This window comes from Typopeltis vanoorti, chromosome 1 (genome assembly GCF_054136105.1).
Source record: "Typopeltis vanoorti isolate ZY-2024b chromosome 1, IOZ_Tvanoo_1.0, whole genome shotgun sequence".
NCBI lineage: Eukaryota > Metazoa > Arthropoda > Arachnida > Uropygi > Thelyphonidae > Typopeltis > Typopeltis vanoorti.
The window spans coordinates 150,724,865-150,748,664 of NC_143549.1; the positions used below are offsets into that span (position 1 = coordinate 150,724,865).

The window sequence follows — 23,800 nt, forward strand, 5'->3', positions numbered from 1 at the left end:
ATATTTTCAGTTTCTTCTCATAATATGCATTTCACAATCTAGATATCATATCATCTTTAACACCCTCTCCGCTCTCTCTGCATCACCTCTGAAACCAGGAGATCAGATCTGCGCACTATAGTCTAGATGAGGTCATATCAAAGCCGTGTAAAGAGGAAAAAGTACTTCCTTATTCTTACATGTCAGCGTTCCTTTCAGCATTGCAATTATTTTCTGAGTTGTATTATATTCGCAATTTTTGTTATATGGTCCTTGAACTTCAACTTCTTATATATTAAACCTCCAAAGTCCCTAGCCTAATCAGTTTCATCTAGAATAATCTCGCCGATATAACAAGCCTTTAGATATCTATTATACTACAGTGCCTAACTTTATATTTACTAACATCGAAGTGATAGCCATTTTCACATGCCCATAATTCCAGCTTATTCAAATTATTCTGTAAGTACTGCATATCAGCCTGTCTTTGTCTTTGTCTCTACCTGTCTTTGGATCAGCAAATAGCTGTATGTCACCTGTTAAAACCTTCCCAAGATCATTAATGTAAAGAGTGAATGACAAGTTTGATATCTGTCGCTCAGCCAACCTCTTATCGAAACTGGTATTTTATAATCCAATCCCATATCCCGCAATTCATGCAACAGCCTTAGATGCTGAGTAACGAATATATAGCAGTTAAAATATAGAAAACTAGATTTAGTGCGGAGAAAAAAAAATCAGGAACATAGATTAGGGATCATAAATTGAAATATGAGAAGAGGAATGTATCTTAGAATAACAGTTTTCAGAGGAACGACTTGTGGGCCAGTTCAGCAAAAAGTAGTTCCTGTATCATAAAGAATTAACCAACCAATCACTTTTAGTTAACTGTATATCATACAATGGGTTAAAGTGATTGATTTTTTCCCCTTAAAAATGGGGGAGAGGTGCAGTAAGATAGGGAACATCATTACGTAATAGTATAAAAGCTATTCTTGTGTGCATTTAAATTGTAATTATTTGAAACCATTTATTAACATAATAGCGATATAAATACTAATTTTGATTTATCTGATTACTTATTACTTGATGAGTTTGATTATTTATTTGGTAGAAGCCGTAGATTTCCTGCTTACAAAACTGAGCCAGAATAGTTTAAACACAGTCTCTAAGATCGCAGTCTCTAAGAAAAGCCAAACAGAAACAGCGCCAGAAAAAGAGATGAGTAGGCATTGTTTACTTATAAAACAGAGACTATTTCTCAAAATGCTCGACCTGAAAGGTTTTAGTCTGATTAGTACTTTTGTAATACTACTATGTAGAGAGATCGAAAATGTAGAGTATCCGGAAGAAGAACTGAGAACCATAATTATTCTGCACGATAAGATTTCAGGTTATAAATGTCTGCTTATCACTTAATTTACTGCTGCGGTTGTCAAGGAGTAAGCTATGGAATGTTACCTTCTGTTATCTGCCTTTTCATTGTGACTTATGCGTCCACATTCTCCACTCCTTAATAAAAGTTCTCATTCCACAGATGGCTACACTTGCTTCTCTCTCTCTTTGCTCCTTCCCGCTCCTGCTCTCTATCACGGACTTCGGACAAATACCCTTGAATCTTTCCGCTTCTTGATTGTTTTCGACCGCGCATGCGCTCTTCATCTCCCCCCCCCCCACTCGCTCTCGCGCTTCCCAACTACCGACTACTGGGAGATGAGACGAAATTAACGTCACACTTTTCTTGAAGATACGTGCGTTGACCCGAGTGTTACCCGACTGTGGCAGAAGGTCCTATAACGTTCATTGTCTTTATATGATGGAAATTACAGAGTTAACCTGCTTTACATACAATTACGATTGATGTGTTGATAAATGACGAGAAGGCTGCAAAAGAAATAATTTCGTGAAGTGTGGAGTTATTGAGATTTAGTCGGCTATGATCTGATGCCTGTGGATTCTTATTGGTCAACGTACTGTCTGATGATATGGATTTGCTTGGTCAGTATCGATGAGTTCATTTGTATTGATTAAAATTCCTCAGTGGCATTTATTTCTTCGAGGTTTTGATAGTGATATATAATGAATTAATGTTAAAGCACTCTTTTATTTTTTAAGCGTACAACTTGTGCTAATCGTAGTCACCAAAAAAAGTGGACATGCATTAATTACAAAAGCTGGAAAATGATAACAACTTTTATTCGGTTAAAACTGAGGTGAGCTATTTCACTAGCTTGGTAATAGAAAGTTAAATTCTGTGCATGTTGAATACTTCCATAATATAACTAATACTTTATTTCAAATACGGCTAATGTGCTAAGCAAAAATTTCAGATATTTTATGATGGCAAAACTCTTCAGGAATATTACGATAGTATGACTTTCGTGATATCAGAAGCCCAACCTGTCTTCGAGATTACGCAATTTTACAACAAAACACCTCCATTGCATTTTCTTTGTAATGACAGAATTACACAAGTCAGTTTTTTGTGAAAAATAAGCCGAATAAGGTGTAAAAATTCACAACCATTCTTAATATGTTCAGCTATTTACCAAGTAAACAGTTATGGGATGACTACCACGTGGCTATCGATCATTCAGAGAATCGGAGGATAATAGGTTCATAGTGTCGCTGTTAGTAACTGTGCTCTTGCTACAAATTCCACTTTTGTTATCTGCAAGAATCCCCGCTGAGAGTAAGAATTAATTTGAAAATTGCTTTAATAAAATAAAGATATTCTTTAATATTTTAAATGATTCTAATATGACATATGCGATTAACAATGTGTCATGTCTAAAAGAAGCTTTTGATGTCAGCAACAGTTCGGAAAGTATTCACGTCAACTTTAGCATCAACTGCACTGCCGAATCTATTTCTAATGAATACAATCCCATCTTGGACTTTCCACCATATATCCGCATGGCAGCTACAATAATCTGCGCACTAATACTGACTGTAGGGACTACTGGAAACATTCTGGTTCCCTTAGTGGTGTGTAGGACGAAAGAAATGAGAAACAGTACCAATGTCTTTCTGATCAATCTCAGTGTTGCTGACTTACTTCTTCTTTTGGTGTGTGTTCCGCCTGTGCTATTCGAACTCTATTCTCAACCGGAGACTTGGTTTCTAGGAGAGCCGATGTGTAAGTAAGCATGCTGTATAGTCTGTTTAGTAGTGTATCTTAATGCTTACGATGCTCAATGTATAGACAATTAATACATTAAGTATTTACCAAGATACGTTCAGATATATGCATTTTATTTAGTACTTATTTAAGAAATAATTCAATGCAAATTTATAAAATTTATCTCCTACAAACTCGAGTTTTTCATTCCGAAAAGCTGGCAAACCGACTGGAAGAACACTCTCATTTAACAGATATAAAACACTAGCCATGACGCTGGTGTTTTATCTCTGTTAATAGTTGCTTTGTCCTTAGTTACTTTGACCGTTAATTTAAAACAACCCAATCCCGACTGAATAAACGGCTTCTAATCTATAAAGGAAAATGGATTTCTTAACAAAATATTTCGGAACAATTGTACTTTTCTGTGATATTAATCTAGAAATATACTAACTTCGCTTCTTCAATCATTTCATTTTCTTTGTTTCTTTGCATACATTTTTCAACATATAGAATAGGAACAGACATTAATTTAAATGATTACAAAAAAAAGCATATCTTAACACAACGTTAAGGATAAATCCTATAATTATATCGTCGTTAGGTTTCTGATCTGTCGCGTAATGTTGAGTTGAGTTTCTTTGTAATTACGACCAGAATAACTATAGTTATGAGACCGTGTTTTACGTCTGTTGATTGTGTGTCTACTGGCTGGTTTTCTGGATGAAAAATGAGCTAATTCGCCTCCACTTGAAAATCGAATAAACGACTACTCATTTCCTTAGACCAGATTCGAACCACGACTTTTCTATCGAAGGATAATATTGCATTTTCCTCACAAGTATAGTCCTGTTGCAAACGGTTAATTTAAATTAGTATGTGCAATTAAAATGAGCCGGCAATTAAAACTGCAAGAGGTGAGGTGATTATATGTTTATATTTGTGATTATATGTGATTACTTGTTAACTGAATGCGATTTTAGTTCTGCTTCTTTATCTGAGGAAGGAAATATCTTCGTCCTATCCAGAAAATCGCTTCGCAATATCCGTCCTGGCTTTCTTAATAACAAGATTCGTATTGACACTTCTTTTCAATCTAGAGGCAGGTCGAAGCATTCTGTCATATTATCGTATATTATTTCCCTTACAATACTTGAAAATATATTGTAATTTATATTATTATATACAAATAATTCGCAATAGCATTGCTGTCCTTTATTCTAGACTTACTGGTTCTCTAAAAAAGATACCCATTCTATTTTGGCTCCTCTTTCTGATATTTTGTGTATAATTCATGTCTAAAGCTTCTTCAGTTGATGAATAAAACAACAAAGCTGTTTACAGAGAAAATCTTATGGCCTTTTGGGTGACGAATTCGTCAGTTTGTCATATGTTTCATGTCTTCTTAAATCACTTGGATAAATTTGACATTGGAAATCCTTACCAAAACATGGCACTCAAACATTTTGACTTACAGTGGAAAATTTGATGTGTTATTTGGTATAATAAGGAATTTATATTTGTAATGATGGTATAGAAACTAGTTCTTTATTTGAGATTTGTTTTCTTAACAGAAAATAAAAACAGACAAATTGTTGCTGTGGTAGCACACTTTGTGCTGCAAGTTTTTTAATTAATAAAGCTATGTGTTAGTTTGCAATTTATATACAATACTCTTCTTCTTCTGTTTAACCTAATTGCTTGTAGAGTCGCTGTTTTCAAGACAGTTCTACAATCTTCTCAATCTTACTCTGCTTTTCTTCCTCTTTGGTAACAGTTATTTACTTATCTGTTATTAGGCATTTTTTTTATATGATTTTTCCATTCTTGTTTTAGTTTTTGAATCTAGTGATTTATTGGCTGTATTTTAGAATTTTATGATATTTGCAAATGTCCCTAATTTTGTTCGATGTTAAGTTTTCAAATATTTTAAAACATTTTCCTTGCAATAATTTCATTCCTTTGTCTAATTTTCTTTTACTTCGTGCTCGTATATATGTTGCATATGTTAGTACTGATGTAACAATTCTTTTACGTATTCTTTTTTTTTTGTTTGTTTCTTTAAGTATGCTCCTATTCTACCAGATAAGGCTCTTAGAACATTTGGATATTCTACTAGCTTTTATTGCATGTTTTTGTAATTCATTTTATGTGATGCTATAGTTATTTAGTTTTATTCCTAAATATCTATTCTTACGAATGTGCTAAATTGTTTTTACTGCGATTTCTAATTTACATCTCATGGCTTCTCTAGGATCATTTTTTCCCTGCTGCCTTTTTGGTTTATATCTTCAGCATATCCGCTTATTTTTAATTTATATCATCAATCCTTTGGTTATTTTAATTTCTTCAGTCCATCATTGTCATGAATTTATTTATTTTTTCTGAAACTTTTTTGTGATTTTTTTCCTGAAAAACAAATTTCAGAACAATTTGCTTTTCTTATGTTTAATGTAGTATCGTGCTTTAACTCTATTCTATCAAATGCTTCAATTAAATCAATAAAACACACGACTTCTCTTGACATGTGTTTTTATTGATTTAAATGAAGCATTTAACTGATTTCTTTTATTATTTTCTTTAATTATTTTCTTTAATATAAACATTCGATTTATTGCTAATCTATTTATGATAAATCCCTGTTATTCATCAAATAATTTCCTTAAATAATTTTTTACATTTCCAATTTTTTTTTGTATAAATGTTAATGCTGTGCAAAGCTGATTAATCTTTGGTCGTTCTCTAGATCCGTTTTGTCCTTTTTTGAGAATTGGTATTGTTTGGCTCTTTCATGAATCATTAGGTATTTTTCCTTCTTTAAATATGTGTTTATTAACAATCTTGTTAAATGTACAATACATAGATACATACATTTAGATAATATGTAAATGAAGATCGCTTTTGATACTTCAGTGAAGATTTATTTTATTCTTTTTCTCGCCTCCGAATGAATAGTCTTGAGCTACTATTCATATTATAGCTCTTAAAATAAATAAAGTATGAATTTTTAATGGATAAAGTAAGTACTCTTTCATATTCATCCATTTTAGAATTTCTTTATGAAAATTGTATGTGTCCCTATACAGTGCAATGTACGTTGTCGAAGTTACATCTATTTCACTTATTAGGTGTCCCTTTGTTTTTTTTTTTCCCTCTACGATTGTTAGAACTGGTCTTTGAATGTCTAGCCATATTTCATTGTGGCAGACAAAAGAGAAAGAAAGACATCAGAAATATTATTTCCAATCAGATAGCTCACTATCGTTGTCTATTGGGAGGCAAACCCGTCTTGTTCTGTGAAATAATACACCCCATTTATCGGAATGAATATGACTCATGTGGAATAAATCTGTCCATGCCAATGAACAAAGTAGAGGAAACGAATTCAGTCAGTAGACCATCGTAGTGATATATGGATTCTCAAGTTGACTTAATGCTTGGTAATTTAGATCAACGAATGGGATAAAAACAAAAATAAGTTTCTTAGATATAGGAAACTTTCAGGCCCTTTCCATTTTACCGATATCATTATTTCATTCTATTCATTCCGAGTCATTTCTTTTAATATGACAACTAAAAGTAGTTGGTGAACAGCAAAATGTTAAAATCCGTAGCCCTATACATAGGTCTATATGCTGTTTATCCTAACTTTTCGGATTCATCATATGGATAAGAAGTATTCGTTCAGAGGAATATTTATACAGTAATTATGGCTGCTGTACTTGGCTAAGTTGATTTTCATTTCAATCGGCAGTTTAATTTGTTTTGGACGATCTAAAATCTTAAGAAACATTTACTCTTCGATTGCTCGGTCTACACTTATCTTTGCTGTTTCCTGTCTTGGGCGTATAAAAGATAACTTTTTGTCACTGATGATAGACCTCTACATCCGAGCGTGTCCTCTTGCTCTTTCTTTTGTGCTTTTGCTAGATATTTATCACACCGCTCAGTCACTCCATTGTTTTCTCAGTGAGGCTTCTTGATTCTAAATGTGTAGGCCAGTCAATAAGGCGTACTGCACTACCTTTGTGTTTGTAACGCTTTTCAACTGACTACATCTCCCTCGAGGTGTGAAACTGATGTAGTCAGTCGTAGAGAGTACATTTTTCTCAACTGGTAAACATTATTTCTCTTTTAGAACTAAAGTAAAATTCGGACTGCACTTAGCCTTCAGACTATTACTTCTATTTTGTTCACTAAGTTTTTTTTAGCTGACGTATAGATGCCACTGTTATTTCAAAAGTATAGCAAACCTTGTTAAAGTACATAGTGCTTGAATAGCAAACGCGACTACCCCGTTTTTGTTTTAGTTAAATATAAGTTTTTATTTCCACATTTTGTTCTTTTTATTTCATGCATTGAGTTGATGTAAAGCAACGGGTAATTTAACTTTGGATACAAATAACTACATGCACAAAAAAAATGTTTTGTACTTCTATTAGGACTGACCAAGACTAGTGGATAACAGCACTTCATGTTGTTTCTCTGCTTGGCCAACGAGCACAAATGTAGCTAACAGCAAGTCGAGTAAAGCTAAAAATTCTGGTTTATAAGAAGTTCTTTATATATTATTTATTTATTTAAATAATATGAAAATTCTATTAATGCAAAGGAAAAAATATTAATCTCCATTTAGTAATGTTTCTGTGCTTCCAGTTTAGTAAAAATGGGAAATTCATGATTATTACTACAATAGAACAATTCTTCAGAGTAAACTATATGAGCTAGTTTCATATAGTTTACTCTGAAGCACAAATCTAAGTCCCATGACATAGTTCAAATTTCAAACTAAATTAAATTCTTATAAATACAAATAAATCTGTCTTATGTAGTATCAGTAAAGCAGGTCACTATCATACAGGTACAGGATCCACTAATCAGTCCTTTACAGATAATACTTTTTCTAATCTTAAAGGAAACATGGATATAATTCTTTAATGGTTTTACTTGTGCTAAACTACTTTCCAAGAGAGAGTAAAATTTCAGCTCGGATTACTGATGGTTTTTGTTTAGAATTACGTTCAAAGTAGCCAAAGGCTATGAGATCAGCGTATTATGTCGCTAAATTGCGTGTTATTCTTCTGGCCTTTTTGCTTTTTGTTTGGGAGGAAAATCAGAGCTTTCGGATGAAAAAACCCTCTGGTCTTCGTATAATATTGGCTAACTCACCTTCGCATGAAAAAAATTCCTATAAAGATTCGATGCGTCCTGTATGAAATTTGAACCTATGTTTTTCCAACGAAAAGGCTTTGTGTATACGACTAAGCTACGGAAGATCCTCACCTGGGAGTAGTATACTAAAGTACCTCATAAACAGTAGGGTGAAGTGAAGAGTGTTTCCATAGTGCTAAAGAAAGTACACTTTAGTTAGACAGACCTGGATTCACTCATCTAGGAATCAGTACACATGACTTATAAATATGACTTTTCAACTGCAGGTCAGTTAGCCGATCTGAAATGATAGTGTTTATGTCTCTCCGTATTGTTCCCATACAATCCGATATATGCTGTATTTCCAAAAATAGTAAATCCAAATGTGTTCACTACTAAAATTTAAATCCTATACAGAACGTCATTTTTGTTTAGTGGTCTAACTGGTGAAGTTAGTTCATTTGATCAAAAAGTACTTTCTATGTAGAAATCATTGCAGAATATCCGAATATAATCATTGATGAATTTTAATGAAAGAATGGGCTTGCGACCAAATCAGAGAAGACATATATGAAGGATAACATTGAACTTTTTCAAGCTACTTCAGGTCTCCAATGAACAGTGGACGAATGAATGAATGATGAACTACTTCAGCTAATTCTGTTCAGTGAACGTGATACAACTAGTGAACGAAACCAAAAAGTAAACGATCCTCAATACAAACGCAACAGATAGATCAATTTCTCCAACTGGTGTGCAGAATCGTTTACTTTTTGATTTCGTTCACTAGCTGGTGAAACTCACTGAAAAGAATTGTATAGCAGACTGATCATTTTTGCCTTTATGTTATATTTTTCCGCAAGTCTCTAATTTCTCTAATAAAAGATATGCTAATATAGCTTTTTTTCACAATGATGTTTCTTTGTGGTCATTTATGAAACACACGCACGCACGCACGCACGCACGCACGCACACACACACACACACACACACACACACACACACACACACACACACACACACACACACACACACACACACACACACACACACACACACACACACACACACACACACACACACACACACACACACACACACACACACACACACACACACGCACGCACGCACACACACACACACACACACGCGCGCGCGCATCTATGCACTTGCTGGAAAAAGAAAAATCTATAGTTAATCTTTTGCGACAGATTATTCATTAATAATTCTGCTTATTATTAGAGACTATCTCAAACTAGAAATAGAACATAGAGCCTTTGTTTCATTATCTCCTATGAAAATTATCTTCAAAATAATCAATACTACAATAAGAGTCAAACTAAATTATGTATAGCGCTGATGTAAGTCATTCATATAGTTTTTAAGTCAATGCAAGATGATTCCACTCCCACAAAATATACCCAGTGCATGCAGAAATACACAGAATTTACTAAGTTGATATTTTTCACTATGAAACCGGTGATATTATAATCGTGGGGTAGAAAGAAAAAAAGAGCAACATATAAATTTTATTTATTCTGAAAAATTTGTCTTTTTATTGCGATCTTTGGGGAATGCCAGTAAGGTTTTTTATCCAGAAACTTGCTTATTAAGCCCACAGCTTAAAAAAAAATCAACCCAAATTCTCACGCTTTTTCATATATAATATACGGTGTATCTGTTACGGTTTAGACCAGCGAGATGCCATCACTTGTCATTTACCGGTTCCTTCAAAGTCGTGATTCACTGACAGTTTCAAGCTCACCATCGGTGACGGTTAAAAGGCCTACTTTTCGTTACAAAATTAGATAAAAGAAATCTGCTTACTCACTTTTCGAATAAAAAATGTTACAGGATTTATTTTATTAATCTAATTTTAAATGTAATACGTTAAAAATATGTTTGCCATCGGAGGATAGCAAACGTATACTAATGATTTCATATATGAGATCAAGCAACAAAAATTAGTTTGAGAAACACGACTGGTATATTTCGCTACTGTTACAAAAAGACTGTTTCTCCGCTCCCTTCTTTTTATAGGAATTTTGAACTTACACTGGCAACCTAACACCTACAGAACATTAACCACTTTGTTGCCATAACATTCTACGTAGCATAAATGTTCCTCTTTTGCTACGTTACACATACTCGCTGTTTTGTTGTCAGCTGACGGCATATTGTTATTGTAAACGTGTTCAGCAATGAAATGGTTAGTCTCACGTATGTTAAGTAACGCACGAGTAGCATGCTGAATACTATAAGCCACAAAAGTTTCTTACATCCACTAAGATGCACTTTGATCAATCGCCATTAAATTTTTAATTCTCTATTCACGTCCTTCCTTAACGCATCTCTTCCTTAACGTGCTCATAGCGGAACGCTAATTAAAGTTTTAAAGGAACACGAGAATATAAATTGTCGTTCAGACGAGTGAAGACTCGTTAATGAAATAACTTTTGCTAGGTTAAGGTTGTTTGGAAGCGACTGGTCTTAACAACTGTCACTGCCATCTGTCAATGTTTATAGCACTCGTTCCTTGGCATACTTCTAAAGCACATGAGAGCATTTTATTGTTTCGGGACAACAAGGGGAAGAAGTTTAAAAGCCTGTGAATCATTGGATTTGGAGGTAATTTAGCATAAGCTGCTAAATTATATTATTGGATGTAGGAATTCGAGTGTGTGTGTGTGTCGAAAAGAGTTGGCCAACAGTTTCTCGGAAGAAACTATTATTTTATTCAAAGTCTTTTGGCAATTCAAAGAAAAATTTTTGTTCTCTTGAAACGATTTAAGGTATCCAGATGTAGAGCGTAGAATTCAAAAGAAAAGGTCATAACAATTTACTCTGTGAATGCAGGCAAGATAATCTATTATTGTGACGAATAGATTGAAACGTAATATCTGTTTATAATAAATAGCCGCACACTGTCTAGGAAATACATTATGGTGAGCAATTTCTTTTCTATTTCGTCTCAGTGTGAAATCAAAACTTTGTTTCCTTCAGGTTTCTGCTTTTCTGACTGTCAGTACTCCCCTCACGAGTAAATATACTGTACTTGCTGAGAGAGAAAGAGAGAGAGAGAGAGAGAGAGAGAGAGAGAGAGAGAGAGAGAGAGAGAGAACGCGTTTGGGTAAAACAAACATGTTTAGTGCCAGCTTTATTTTTTATTTCTAAATTCCAGTGCAATGCTAAGTGGTTCAGAAATTTTCACGAATCTCATCGCAACCCATTGGATCAAAGCACTCCTCGGTCGCTGGAACCAATTCGAAACTAAAATCCGTTGCCAAGGGCAACCAGAGTTTTCTCTTATTTCTATTGTTTGACTTACGTCGGAGGACTTGATTGAGTTCGATTCTCTTTTATCTCGTGTTTCACAGCGGACTCTAGCGAGAGTCGGTAGGGGGAAGAAAAGAAAGAAAGAGTTCTCTCTTTCTCTCTTACTTCAAACATTCTACTATTTGCACCACGTCAACCGCTTCTTTTGCTATTGTTCAATCTAAGTGATCTTTGGAAGCAAGAATATGAGACTTTAGCATATATCGAAAAATGAATAAAGAAGAAGATGCAAAAGAATGTATTGTTATTCCAATAGCAGTTTTTTTCTCTGAGATATTGCAATATACGAGTAGAGTCGATCATAGCCTTCTGGTAATGATAGATAAAGGATTCTGCATTTCGCCAGTTTAGTCCTTCACTATGATTCAAGTATACACTCCCTTAATTCATTGTCGTATCAAGAGAATAACAGACATAGTTACTATACAACGATTAACCTGTCGAATAGGCTGAAAGTTCCACGTGTGTAGCTTCCTTGTTTGATCAGTATTTTAAAATTACGAGTTCTAGAATATTTCTCAATTTCGCAGCGTATAAAATAGTAAATCAGTCGAATTCAAGGAATATTGTTTATTATTTCATCGGAATGAAGATTACGTTTGATGAACAGAATTTTTATATATAACACTGACCATGTGGTCTTAAATTATTCAATTTACAAGCTGCTACTTTATCTTAAATGTTTTAATTTGAAAATCATAAGGTGTGTTTCTATTTATTTATTAAATACATTTCAGAACTGTTTTGTTATGCTTAATGTGTTAATGGTTATAGTTGGTTGATGGTAAGCAAACCCCATTTCTGTAGAAACAGATCCCCCCCCCACACACAAGAACTTAAGTCGATGTTTTTTTTTCATAAAAAAACACATATTGTGCCTACTTTAGATCGAGATTCAATCTAATTGTGTTAAGGGTTATTTACACCTAACGAACATTCTTTTTGTACGCTAGCTAACCGCAAAATTCTATAGCTGAAATTTATTGCCTCTAAGTAAAGATGGATAAAGTTTTTAGATTTAGCTACAGGGCATGCACGTCTACTTGTTCAAATAATGCAAATCGAAGACAATATCTTAGATTTGTTTAAGATTTTTGTTTATATATATATATATATAAATATAAACATTATTGAGACCGAAATGCCCATGATAGTTTGCATACTGATGAAAGAAACTCCTTGGAGCTTCTTTTGATATATAACAAGAAGCGAACTATAGAAATGCATTTATCACTTTATTAAAAAAAGAAGGCATGCACATTTATTAGATAACAGAAATGCGAGCTGTCATTAGCTTATCATATGAAATGATTTTGTATGGATTTTCTAGACGGAAACAAACTCTTAAGTTAATGCTAGAATGCGTTTTTAAAATATATTTGCTAATAGTATGCAAAATTATACCAAAGTTTGATATTTTGCCACTTTTTTTCTTACATTTGCGTTCTGCATGGAGAATACATCGCACTGTAATGCAAACAATGCTCCGAGAAGTTTATGTTTTTTTAAAAGACTCCTCACTGCTATAAAATCCAGTGTGCTGTAACAGAGAATGGGAATGGTGCTCTTTGTATAAAAACTGGTAGATGCTTTTATCAGATTCCACAACTCCGTGTTTTGCATATCATATTCAGTTAATGCAGTTATTAGAATTCGATAAAACTACTGCTGAATAAACCATGTGAGTCTTTTTCATGCAAGAAGTATGGTTTTCTCTATGCGAAGAAAAAAACAAAATTTAAAAACCAGACATTTTAGTGTGATGCTTATTTATTGATGGTTTGAAATAGGACTTGTTTGAGAACGCGTCGGTTTTTATATAAAAACGATTAGGAGACAAAAGAAAATAAGAAGAGATGTGCGAAGTTTAAAACAAAATGTTAACAACGCAAGATGGCTGTTATCTAAAATATCTGGAGAAAAATAATTTCTAAGGTATGTTTTTTCCATCAAGATGAAAATCATTTAGTCTATATATATACAAAAACGGTAATCTAGAATTATTTATTTCACATGATCTGCCATTATACAAGAGATGTGTAAAGACAGTCCCAGTTAGCCAATCAGAAAGGACCTAATAAAAGGGCATACTGACTAGAAAAGGTTCACTATTAATATTCTTTAGTGCACTGAAAAGTATACCTTTCTCATGATACAGCTTCAAATTTGCACAGAAGCAAAAAAACGAACTTTATGCACTATCAGTTTATCTGCGTGCTTTGGGAATGATTTGTGACTTCTGCTGTTTGGATTAAAAATGGTTGTGTATTAATTTGAGGTATGCTGCCTAACTTCTGATCATTGTGTTGGTAGCATATGGGATTATCCAGGATGCAATTATTAACATTTGGATCTGATATGAGCTAGTGGTCAGAAGTTACTACTTCCTAGCCCGGGGCCTTTTCCTGTTTTGAGAGATGAATACCGGATTTTCGGGGGAGGGAAGATCCTCCACATGAGACCGCTTAACTCACCTTTAGCCGAAAATGCCTGATAAAGGTTCTTGGCGTCATAAACGAGAATCGAACCTGAGTCTTTCCGAACAAATGGCTTCGTCGATACCGTACCGACTGAGCTACAGAGGTTCTTCTGGTCACTAATTTCCTATTAAGGCCAAAACATGAACATTCGAAGTTTACGATGTAGCTGTTTATATGTGTGTGCCTTTGAGCAACATGAAATACTTTATTGTTCAAGTAAAAACAACCTACGAACTTTTAAAAAGGAAGACGTTGATCTTTTCTAAAAGGTCTGAGATACTATAGGCTGGAAATAATGTCTTCATGACACTGATAAAGCGCCCCCCCCTCTCTCTCTCTCTCTTTCTCTCTTTCTTTCTCGCTCTTCTCTTTCTGGCGCTGTCAGAAAAGATCGATATAAACATATTGATTTCCAAATTCCAAAGCGTAAGGACTAAAACTACTTTGAGGGGATCATTTTTATTTCTCAGATAACGTGAGCTGTTCTTTGTATCATTATGTGCTACGCTACCATTCAATGGTCTTCTCACTTCGGTTTTGATAGCCCGTATCATATTCTATTATGAGGGAACAAAAACTGTCTTTAGTTGAATTTTTCAGTGACTATCGTGACTCAAAGAGTATGACTTTTATTAGAAATTTTAGAAAGAATAGAGAATTTAATCATCTTCCTGAAACATTAAAAAACGAAAAATATATTTAGTTGATTGGAAAGGCAATTTGGGCAGAAGAAAAGTAATATTCTTTGCTTTATATCCGATTCTTAGTGCAATTTCAACAGTCGGAAACGTATAAGGAATGCAAATATTACTTTAAGGATAGAAGTGAATGAAAACCAATAAAATAATATAATGGAGACGGATTTACCAATTAGAAAAGAAGAAAAAAATGACGTCACGATGAACTTTGGAAGCAAGTTAAGTTTTGTTAAGCTCTTAGCAACGCTCTTGTCAACATCCATTCTGTTTCCTTTCACACACACACACACACTTGTTTGTTATATGTAAAGACAAACAGCAAACAACAACAAGTGATGCATGTAAAGATGTTTATCATCCTAATGGGTGCAGTTATGAGAATAATGCTCACAGAAGCTCTCATGTGATGCATTGTCAAACCAGTATAATGTCGCAACACATTATTTCCAACCACTGTACATCGGATGCGTAATGGCAATTACACGAGAACGAGTTAATAGTTAAATTTTGTAATTATGATTATAAATACTAGTTGTGAATTTTTTTTTAAATCTGTCGTTGCTACAAGTGTAGAGGAATATATAGTTGCACAAAATTATAATTAGTTTTTGATAATTATAATAATATTATTATGCGAAGGTGGTCTGAAAAGTCTCGGCCTAACAATGAAAAAACGAATTTATAATTTCAAAATTATTTTTCAACATAATCTTTCTTAAGACTTATACATTTATTCCAGCGATGCTCCAGCGCCATTATGCCGTCCCTGTAGTGGTTCTCAGTAAGATCTGCAAAATACCCCTCTATAGCTTCAATCACCTCTTGATTCGAAGAAAAACGGTGACCAGAGAGAAAACATTTTAGTTTTGGGAAGAGATAGAAGTCAGAGAGAGCTCAATCTGGGGAATAGGGTGGATGTTCTAAAAATTCATAGTGCAGATCCCTTAATTTTCCCATTGCCAAAACACCTTTGTGTGCATGTGCATTGTCCTGATGAAAGATGATTTTTGATTCTGCAAACCGGGTGTTTTCTCACGACGTTGTTCGTCTAGTCTGGTTAAAAGATCTCAATAATATTCCCCGGTTATTTTTTTACCCTTTTCAAGATAATTAATAAACAAAATGCCTTCAGGATCCCCAAACACCGATGCCATGACTTTTCCTGCTGAATGGAACCGACGTTGTCTTCTTTGGCGCTGAACAACCGACTTCTGTCCAGTATTTTGACTGCTGTTTGGATTCTGGTGTGTAATGACGAATCCAAGTCTCATCCATAGTAATAAATCGACGCACAATATCAGTTTCATTCTTGTTAAAACGCTCCAAGCACTGTTCAGAGATTTTCATGCGAGTGCGTTTCATCTGCTGTGAGCAAGAGCGTCACCCATCTTGTACAAAGCTTTTTCATTTTCAATTATTCATGCATAAATATTATAGCCTACTCGTTCTTTTGAAATGCCTGTAGTCTCAGCAATTTCAGGCATTTTGAGTCGCCCGTCATCCACTACCATATCGTGCGCTTCATCAATGAATTTTGGTGTTGTTACACTATTTGGACGTCCTTCACGTGGATCATCTTCAAGGCTGGTACGGCCACGTTTAAATTCGGCAGCCCATTTCTTAATTGTCGAAAATGAAGGAGAAGAGTGACCATAAACTTTTATGAACTTCGAATGAATTTCTTTTGGCGTTAAACCTTCTTTTACAAAGAATTTTATGATCGCACTATACTCAATTTTATCCATTTCAAAGGATACAGACATCACTTTTGCTTCAGACAGCTGTACGAAGCAAACTACTTGATAGAATGACTTGCAATTTCACATGGATGCTTATGACAGATGTACCAACTTAGAAAAAGAAAACTTGCCGATAGTGTTGCCTTCTGTTGTCGAGGCCGAGAACTTTTCATACCACCCTCGTAGAACTTCATTATAATTAGAATAATATTAACGGTTCCGTAATTTGGCGAACCGCTCTAAAAGACGTTTAGAACGTTTCTTACGGCAATTTTTGATTTTATCTTATTAGATCGCCAGAATAGGTTTTATTCTATTCTATTCACTGACTAAAGAAAATTTTTCAGAACATGTTTACGGGTTTGATGATCTTTGAAAAATGCAAGCAGATATTCCCCCCCCCCCGAAACTTGGGTTTTAGCTCCATAAGGATTTAGGATTTAGGATCATTAAATGGCAAAAGTAGTTTAACGTACTCTTTCTCAATGTCTTCAATATTCCTCTGTTAGTCAGTAACTCTGTTATTGTCTGCAGCCAAGGATGGAGACCAACTTACTAGATTACTAAATGTTAGTACTCCCCTTGTTCTCTTCAGAGAATATAAAGACATTAGAATATTTATTCATTTTTTAATTTATTGAATCATCTCAATATCCTTTTATTATATTTTCTTAGGCAACTCATACACAAACGTTATATTATAACGACTGCGTTGTCCAAGTTGGCTCATTCATTCTGTTTGAAATAAGCCTTACTGTTTTTGATGAAGGAATAAATTTGTGAATTATTCCTAATCCATTTATATTATTTAAATATTTATTATATAAAGCAGTTTCTGAGTGTTTCATACTGAGTCAATATGTTTAATTGGTTTTACGAATACTGATTTTATTGTAATTTTAAATGTATTTTAAAATCATCTTAAATATCATTATGATTGGATATCGAAAACAGATTTTTTATTTGTGTTTGAAATAACTTGATTTCAATGAAATAAGAGATAATTGTGTGATAATTTTGTTTTGAAGGTCACGTCAGTAAACACATTTAAACGAATCCTTTGAGAAACGGATCTCTATTACAAACAAAGCGAACTGGTGTCATTTCAGAGTGAACATCATATAAGAAAAGTTTAGACCATACCTAATTTTTATTTTAATATGATAAATAATTGATTCTGGTCAAATATTTTATGTAGGTATTGAATGAGATCATTTCTGCTATTATTAATAAGTAAATTATTCATTATTATTAGTAGTAGTAGTATTGTAAGGACACCTCCATGAAGTCCGAAAACTCATCGCGGGAGATCCAAACTATCCATGCGATCTATCATTCCTCTCCTTGAACCCACTGACAGACAAAGCTCTCACAGTTGACTCTGGCAACCCATTCCACTCATTCAAGCAAAAAAAAAAAAAAAAGAATCAGTCCTCACCTTTCTTTAACTTCCGGGAATGAACTCCTGTTCTGACCCCTCTAGCCGAGTGCTGAAACATTTTCCCCTGCATCAGTCTTATAACATTCTATAAACAACTTAAATGTTTCTATCATATCCCTCTTTTTCTCTTATTAGCCAACTTCTGCAATTCACACACCTTCATTCTATTCTCATAGGGAACATTCCACAGACCAGTCACCATCTTGGTGCTCATCTATGAATCTCTCCTACCGCTTCCTCATCTCCGAGAAACCCAGGAGGAGACCAGACCAGCTCATTAATTTAGATGTGGACGTATCAAGGCCTAATAAAGAGGGATAACAACTACCTTATCTTTACTTGTTAGTGCGTTCTTAAATAGCCAATTAATCTTATGGGCTACTTTAGCAACCTTAGCAATATGTCCCCTAAACTTTAACTCTCTGTCTATCACTACCCCTAAATCTCTAGCTTCATCTATTTCCTACAGTATAGTTTCATCAATATGGTACACAGTTGGTAATCGATTTATCCCAAAATGCACAACGTTACATTTCTCCACATTAAACTGAAGCCTATTATATTTTTCTCATACTGACAGCCTATCTAAATTCTCCTTCAAGCTCTCCACATCACCTCTAAGATTAACTATTACTCTACCTGATTTCGCATTATCAGCAAACAACTAAATATTTACTTTCAGGTTATTTCCTAGATCATTTATGACTATATAATTTATCATTTCCTATATCATTTAAATTAAACAGCAGCGGTCTCAGCAGTGAACCTTGCAGCCACCACTAGTCGCCTGTTTTCGCCTTGATTTTGCTCCTCCATATACCATTTTTTGATCTGTCCATCACCACCCTCTTATCCACATAATCAGTGTCATATCCATCCCCATTTGTTCTAATTTGCTTGCTTAAAAGAGTTTCATGTGGTATTCTATCAAATGTCTTTGCAAAATCCAGCAGAATGATCTGTAGCCCATTTCCGTTTTCCAAATCAGCTGTTACTCTATTATAAAAAGTTAGTAAATTACTAAGGCATGACCGACCCTTCACAAAGCCACGTTTCCCATCATACAGTATCGTAATTTCATCCACCCATTCTTGAATCCTCTCTTTGAATAATTTTCTAGTACTTTTATCACCAAACCCGAGATACCAATCGGTCTATAATTTGCTACTGTAGTCTTAGAACTTCCCTTATGCGAGGGAACTATTTTGCCCTTTTACCATTCTCTTGGAACTCTACCAGAGCCAAGGCTTAAATTAAAGAGCCTGGTCAGAGGTATTGCTTGTTCTCTTGCACATTTTCATCAAACCCGAGCTGATGTGTCATATAATCCCACACTGATATAATCCCATATCTCGTACATTGATATTCTGTAATATCCTAAGAACCTCCAATTCATACGTCTGTTCCCACACCTGTCTGTTACAGCAGTAACCTCACTTGAATGATATACACTTGCAAAGTGGTCACTCGGGAACTCAAATATTTCACCTGCTTCTGCCACCTCGTCATCATCATCACTCATTAAGGTTAATATTCCATAGTCATTCTTCCTCTTTCTTGCACGTAACGAAATAACACTCTGTGGGTTTCCTTTGGCCTGATAGGCTAGATTATTTTCTTAATCTGATTTTGCCTTCTTACCATGATGGTTACCTTTCTTGCCTGAGCCTTGTACTGTTCATGAGTTTGCTGGTCACCTTTATCCTTATATACCGTCCACAGCATTTTCTTCTTCTACAGCTCATGCTTAATAATATTACTCATCAATCTAAATCATACCTGATTAACTCTCCTTACCTTAGGTATACAATTTAATATTGCTTCCTCTAGATGCCTCTTAACTATCTCCCATGTACTACTAACATTCTTACCCAGCAATGTTTTATGCCATACACATATTTAAGCTTCTTCCTGAGCTTGTCATAATCACCTGCCTTATAGTTCCACATATACCCCTTCGTGACAGAATATTCTTCATGTTTTACAAATTCCCAAGTCAAGAGCGCATTGTTGCTTTCACTAATCAGAGGCAATGTGGCCACCTTAGTTATGGATTGTTCTTCTGGTCTTAGAAGATAGAGGTCTATAAATTTTAATGGGTGTTATAACATTTCAAATGATGAAATTTTTCGTTATATGGAAGGCGGGGAGAGAGAGAACACGGGGTCATCCATGGAAGTTAAGGTTGTTCTCAGTCTAGAAAGGGATAAGAGCTAAGTTTTTCTCCCAGAGAACAGTGAGTGAGTGGAATAATTTGCCCTTAGGCGTAGTGAGTGCATCTAGTGTAAATGAATTTAAGGGAAGGTAGAATAGCTGGGTTGAGTAATTTACAGCCTCCCTCGATGAGTTCTTGACTCCCTGGAGGGCTCAGATAATAATAATAATAATAACCAAGTCTAGTACCTTGACACCACCCCCCTTAGTCCCTTTCTTCCTTCCTGTCTATATCTCCATAGTTGAAGTCCCCTATAATAATCACTCGACCTGTACTTTGTACTACTAATTTGCCAATGGGCATCTTCCAGATCATTCTTAGAACCTCATGACCTACAACAACAACATCCAACTCTACATTTTTCCTGTATATTTTGTCTTACTTCATATGACATAAGGCTACTTCAAATAAACATCCATCCTCCAGCCTATCTCATATTCTTTTTGGCTGAAATACATCCGCTGTCAGCAGCAGTGTCCCTCCCCATCCAATCTTCTCTATCTTCCCTGAATATACTAAACCCTTCGCATTCTATCACTGCAAACATCATTTGCTGTTAGCCAAGTCTCACTAATGTCTATAACTTTTACAGTAGCCAATGACGAAAACTCCTCCTTCTTGTTCCTAATACTTCTGACATTAGTAGATAGAACCTGCAGCATTCCTTTAGGCCCTCACCCACCTTTACTTCCTGAATAGACTACCCTATTCAATAATTTTGCTTGAGAAACTAGATTCAGCATTTGGTCATTCTCACACTCACTGGCCTCATGGGTGCCTCCAAACAAACTCGCCTACTTCCATCCTAATAACTTAAGTTTTCCTCAATTGATGCTTCAGCATGCTCGGTGAACAAAGATCTCCAGACACCTAACACTGAAAACCACTTAAATGCACCACTTAAATCCATCAGCATTATACAAATCTTTCTTTCCGTCAAACACAAACCACAGATCTACAAATCTTACATCATTCCTTCTGCACAACCTGCGTATTAATTCATTTGGTACCAACGCCGTCCTCCTCCTCGGTTCGCTCCTATTATAGCGTGGCAGGAGACCTACGAAGGAGACCTACAAAAAAGACCCACAGGAGACCAAAGGAAAAATGTGAAGTGCAAACACTTTACATCCTTCCTTAGAATACTTCTCGATTCTCAAATCATTTGTACCAACCAAGTTAATCAATTCCTTAGACTTACCTTTTTTGCATCCAGATGGCGTAACTAATATCTTGAATATAATACTAATAGAAAAATAACAGATAAATAAAATTTTCGTATTGTAAGTAACACTATGTTCTTATACTAGTATTGAATAAAAATTAATAAAGTTAGAAATTAAGGAAATGTGTAGTGATACTCCAACTGAGATGTCGAAATCTAATCTCGTACTATAATCACGAAATCTAATCTAATCATCGTATCACATTACTGAAGATTTGAATGAGATAACCTAAAGGGAAATTATTCTCACTCAAATTAGTGCAAATTGATTTTTCGCTGAATAATGTGAAGCATACAATAGGTTTAATCTTACAGTAGCGATTGCTTGAAGCGTAGAAGGAAACGTTAATTCTTTGAGAAACGGATCCCTGTTTGAAATTCCCCTTTCTTTCCATTATTTGTATCCATTTTTTCGGCTGGAAAAACTGGTCATCCATCCACCAACCCGCCTACCGACCCACCAACTTTTCGTTAAATAGAAAATGCTAAAAGCTTTTTTAAGTCTAACAAAAGTGTTGGTATATTTTGGACACTAGTCAATGCGCTTGTGAAAAGGGAATATTAAGAAAGTATAAACCTCAGTTAATTATATGTTATCGGCAAGTGACAACTATTGTGTAGTTTACAAGTACTTACCACTAAGCAATTTCTATACAGAGGATAGAATGCAGCTATGAAGTTTGGATTTAGGGTGAATAACCTTTAGTGATACTTCTGATATCTGCGAAATTCAAAGATAAATGTTTGAATTTCGCAGAAATGAAAAACAAAGGAAAATCAGAGCGTATCAAAAATAAAAAAATAAATAAAAAGGAAGACCAGCTTGTTCAAATTAATATAATATAACAAATCTTTCGTATTTCTTTTGCCCTTCGTTTGTAAATATTAAATTTTTTTCTTTTCTGCTAATCTGATAATTATGTTATTAACAAGATGATTTTTTTCCTTTCAGGTAAAGCTGTCCCTTATGTGGAAATGACCGTTGCTCATAGTTCTATCCTTACCATGCTCGCTATCAGCTTCGAACGTTTTTACGCCATTTGTCGTCCATTGAAAGCCAGTTATACCTTCACTAAAATGAGAGCATTGATTATAATTTTTGCTATTTGGCTAGTAGCCATTATTATTACTTCACCTGTGTTGGCTATTGTAAATTACACCCAAGCGGAATACCAGGATGGCACTTATGTTCCGGTGTGTTTAACTACAGTACGTACGTTATGGCAGCGTTTTTATTTTTTAGCCGTTATAGTAACGTTATTTTTTATCCCATCGTTGGCATTAGTGATAGTGTATTGTTACATTGTGCGACATCTAGTAGCAATTAGTGAAACTTTATCATCATCTTCTGAAAAAAGACGCATGAGAGCAAGGAAACAGGTGGTAGTGATGTTAATTGCTGTTCTCCTTTGTTTCTTTTTATGTCTGCTTCCTTTTAGAGCTTTTACTGTCTGGATAGCTCTAACCACTCCAGAAAAAGTTCAAGAATTAGGAATGGAAGCATATTACAATCTTCTTTATTTCTGTCGACTGATGCTTTATGCAAACTCTGCCCTCAATCCTCTTCTCTACAATGCAATTTCTTCTAAGTTTAGGGATTCTTTATTGAGGGTGCTTGGTTGTAAAGCAGGAGGGAGAACGAAGGTTGTTCTTACTGGTAGTTCTTTGTCTACAAACAGTGTCAAACTGAGTCTTTAGAATAAACAGTGCTGATATGTTTGTAATAAGCAGGTAAAAGTAGTTTTATACATAAATTTATGTGAAAAGAGTGAACAAAGGTTGACGGATAATGATAACTAGCTTCGTATTGACTAAAAGACTGTGCAACTTTTGTTTTTTTAAATAATCAAAATCCAATTAATGGATCATCGAGCTTGCTAATCATTCTAGTGTTTAGGCACCAAATTTCTTGGTGTCAACCGGCCCATTATATATAATAGTCTCTTGAAATAATTTTTTTAAATAAAAATCTAAACAAAAAATTGATTCTAAATTAACTGATCCTTAACATGAATAAAAAAGTAACTTCAGAGGAATGCTATTCAAACAAAGACATGTTTGAATAGCATTCCTGGTTTTCATGAAATAATAATTTTTATTCATTGTTTCAAACAATTTTATTTACAGGATTGAAGACGAATTTTGCAGAATATTTTAAATACATTTACAATAGTGAATCAGCAATCTATTTTGACAATATTCCCGTCATTTGAGGAAAAAAAAACATTTACATGTATGAGTGATCGCATTTTCTTTTAAGCTTTTCTGGTTCGAAGAATGAGGTTATGAATTACTCTATCTTTAAGTAAGTGTTCAGTTTCGCAGGACTGTAAATAAGAAACACTCACTGGAGAATGAAAGGAATAGGGAAAGTCACTACTTGAGCAGCATGTTACTGGAATCGCTGCCACTGGG

At 34.6% G+C, this 23,800-nt stretch overlaps 1 protein-coding gene across 1 annotated transcript; it reads left to right on the forward strand.

The window, feature by feature from the left end:
• The first annotated feature begins 2,739 nt into the window (after nucleotides 1-2,739).
• Nucleotides 2,740-23,083, forward strand: LOC150110539 (growth hormone secretagogue receptor type 1-like). Its single transcript, XM_090400606.1, has 2 exons — nucleotides 2,740-3,118; nucleotides 22,338-23,083. The coding sequence occupies exons 1-2, from the start codon at nucleotides 2,740-2,742 to the stop codon at nucleotides 23,081-23,083; spliced, it is 1,125 nt and encodes a 374-aa protein (XP_090256732.1).
• Nucleotides 23,084-23,800: the final 717 nt, after the last annotated feature.

Excerpts from the sequence above, each read along its gene's own strand:
- LOC150110539 (XM_090400606.1), top strand. The coding sequence starts at position 2,740 with ATGACATATGCGATTAACAATGTGTCATGTCTAAAAGAAGCTTTTGAT. Across the intron at positions 3,119-22,337 it reads GTTTCTAGGAGAGCCGATGT|GTAAAGCTGTCCCTTATGTG; the intron begins GTAAGTAAGCAT and ends TTTTCCTTTCAG.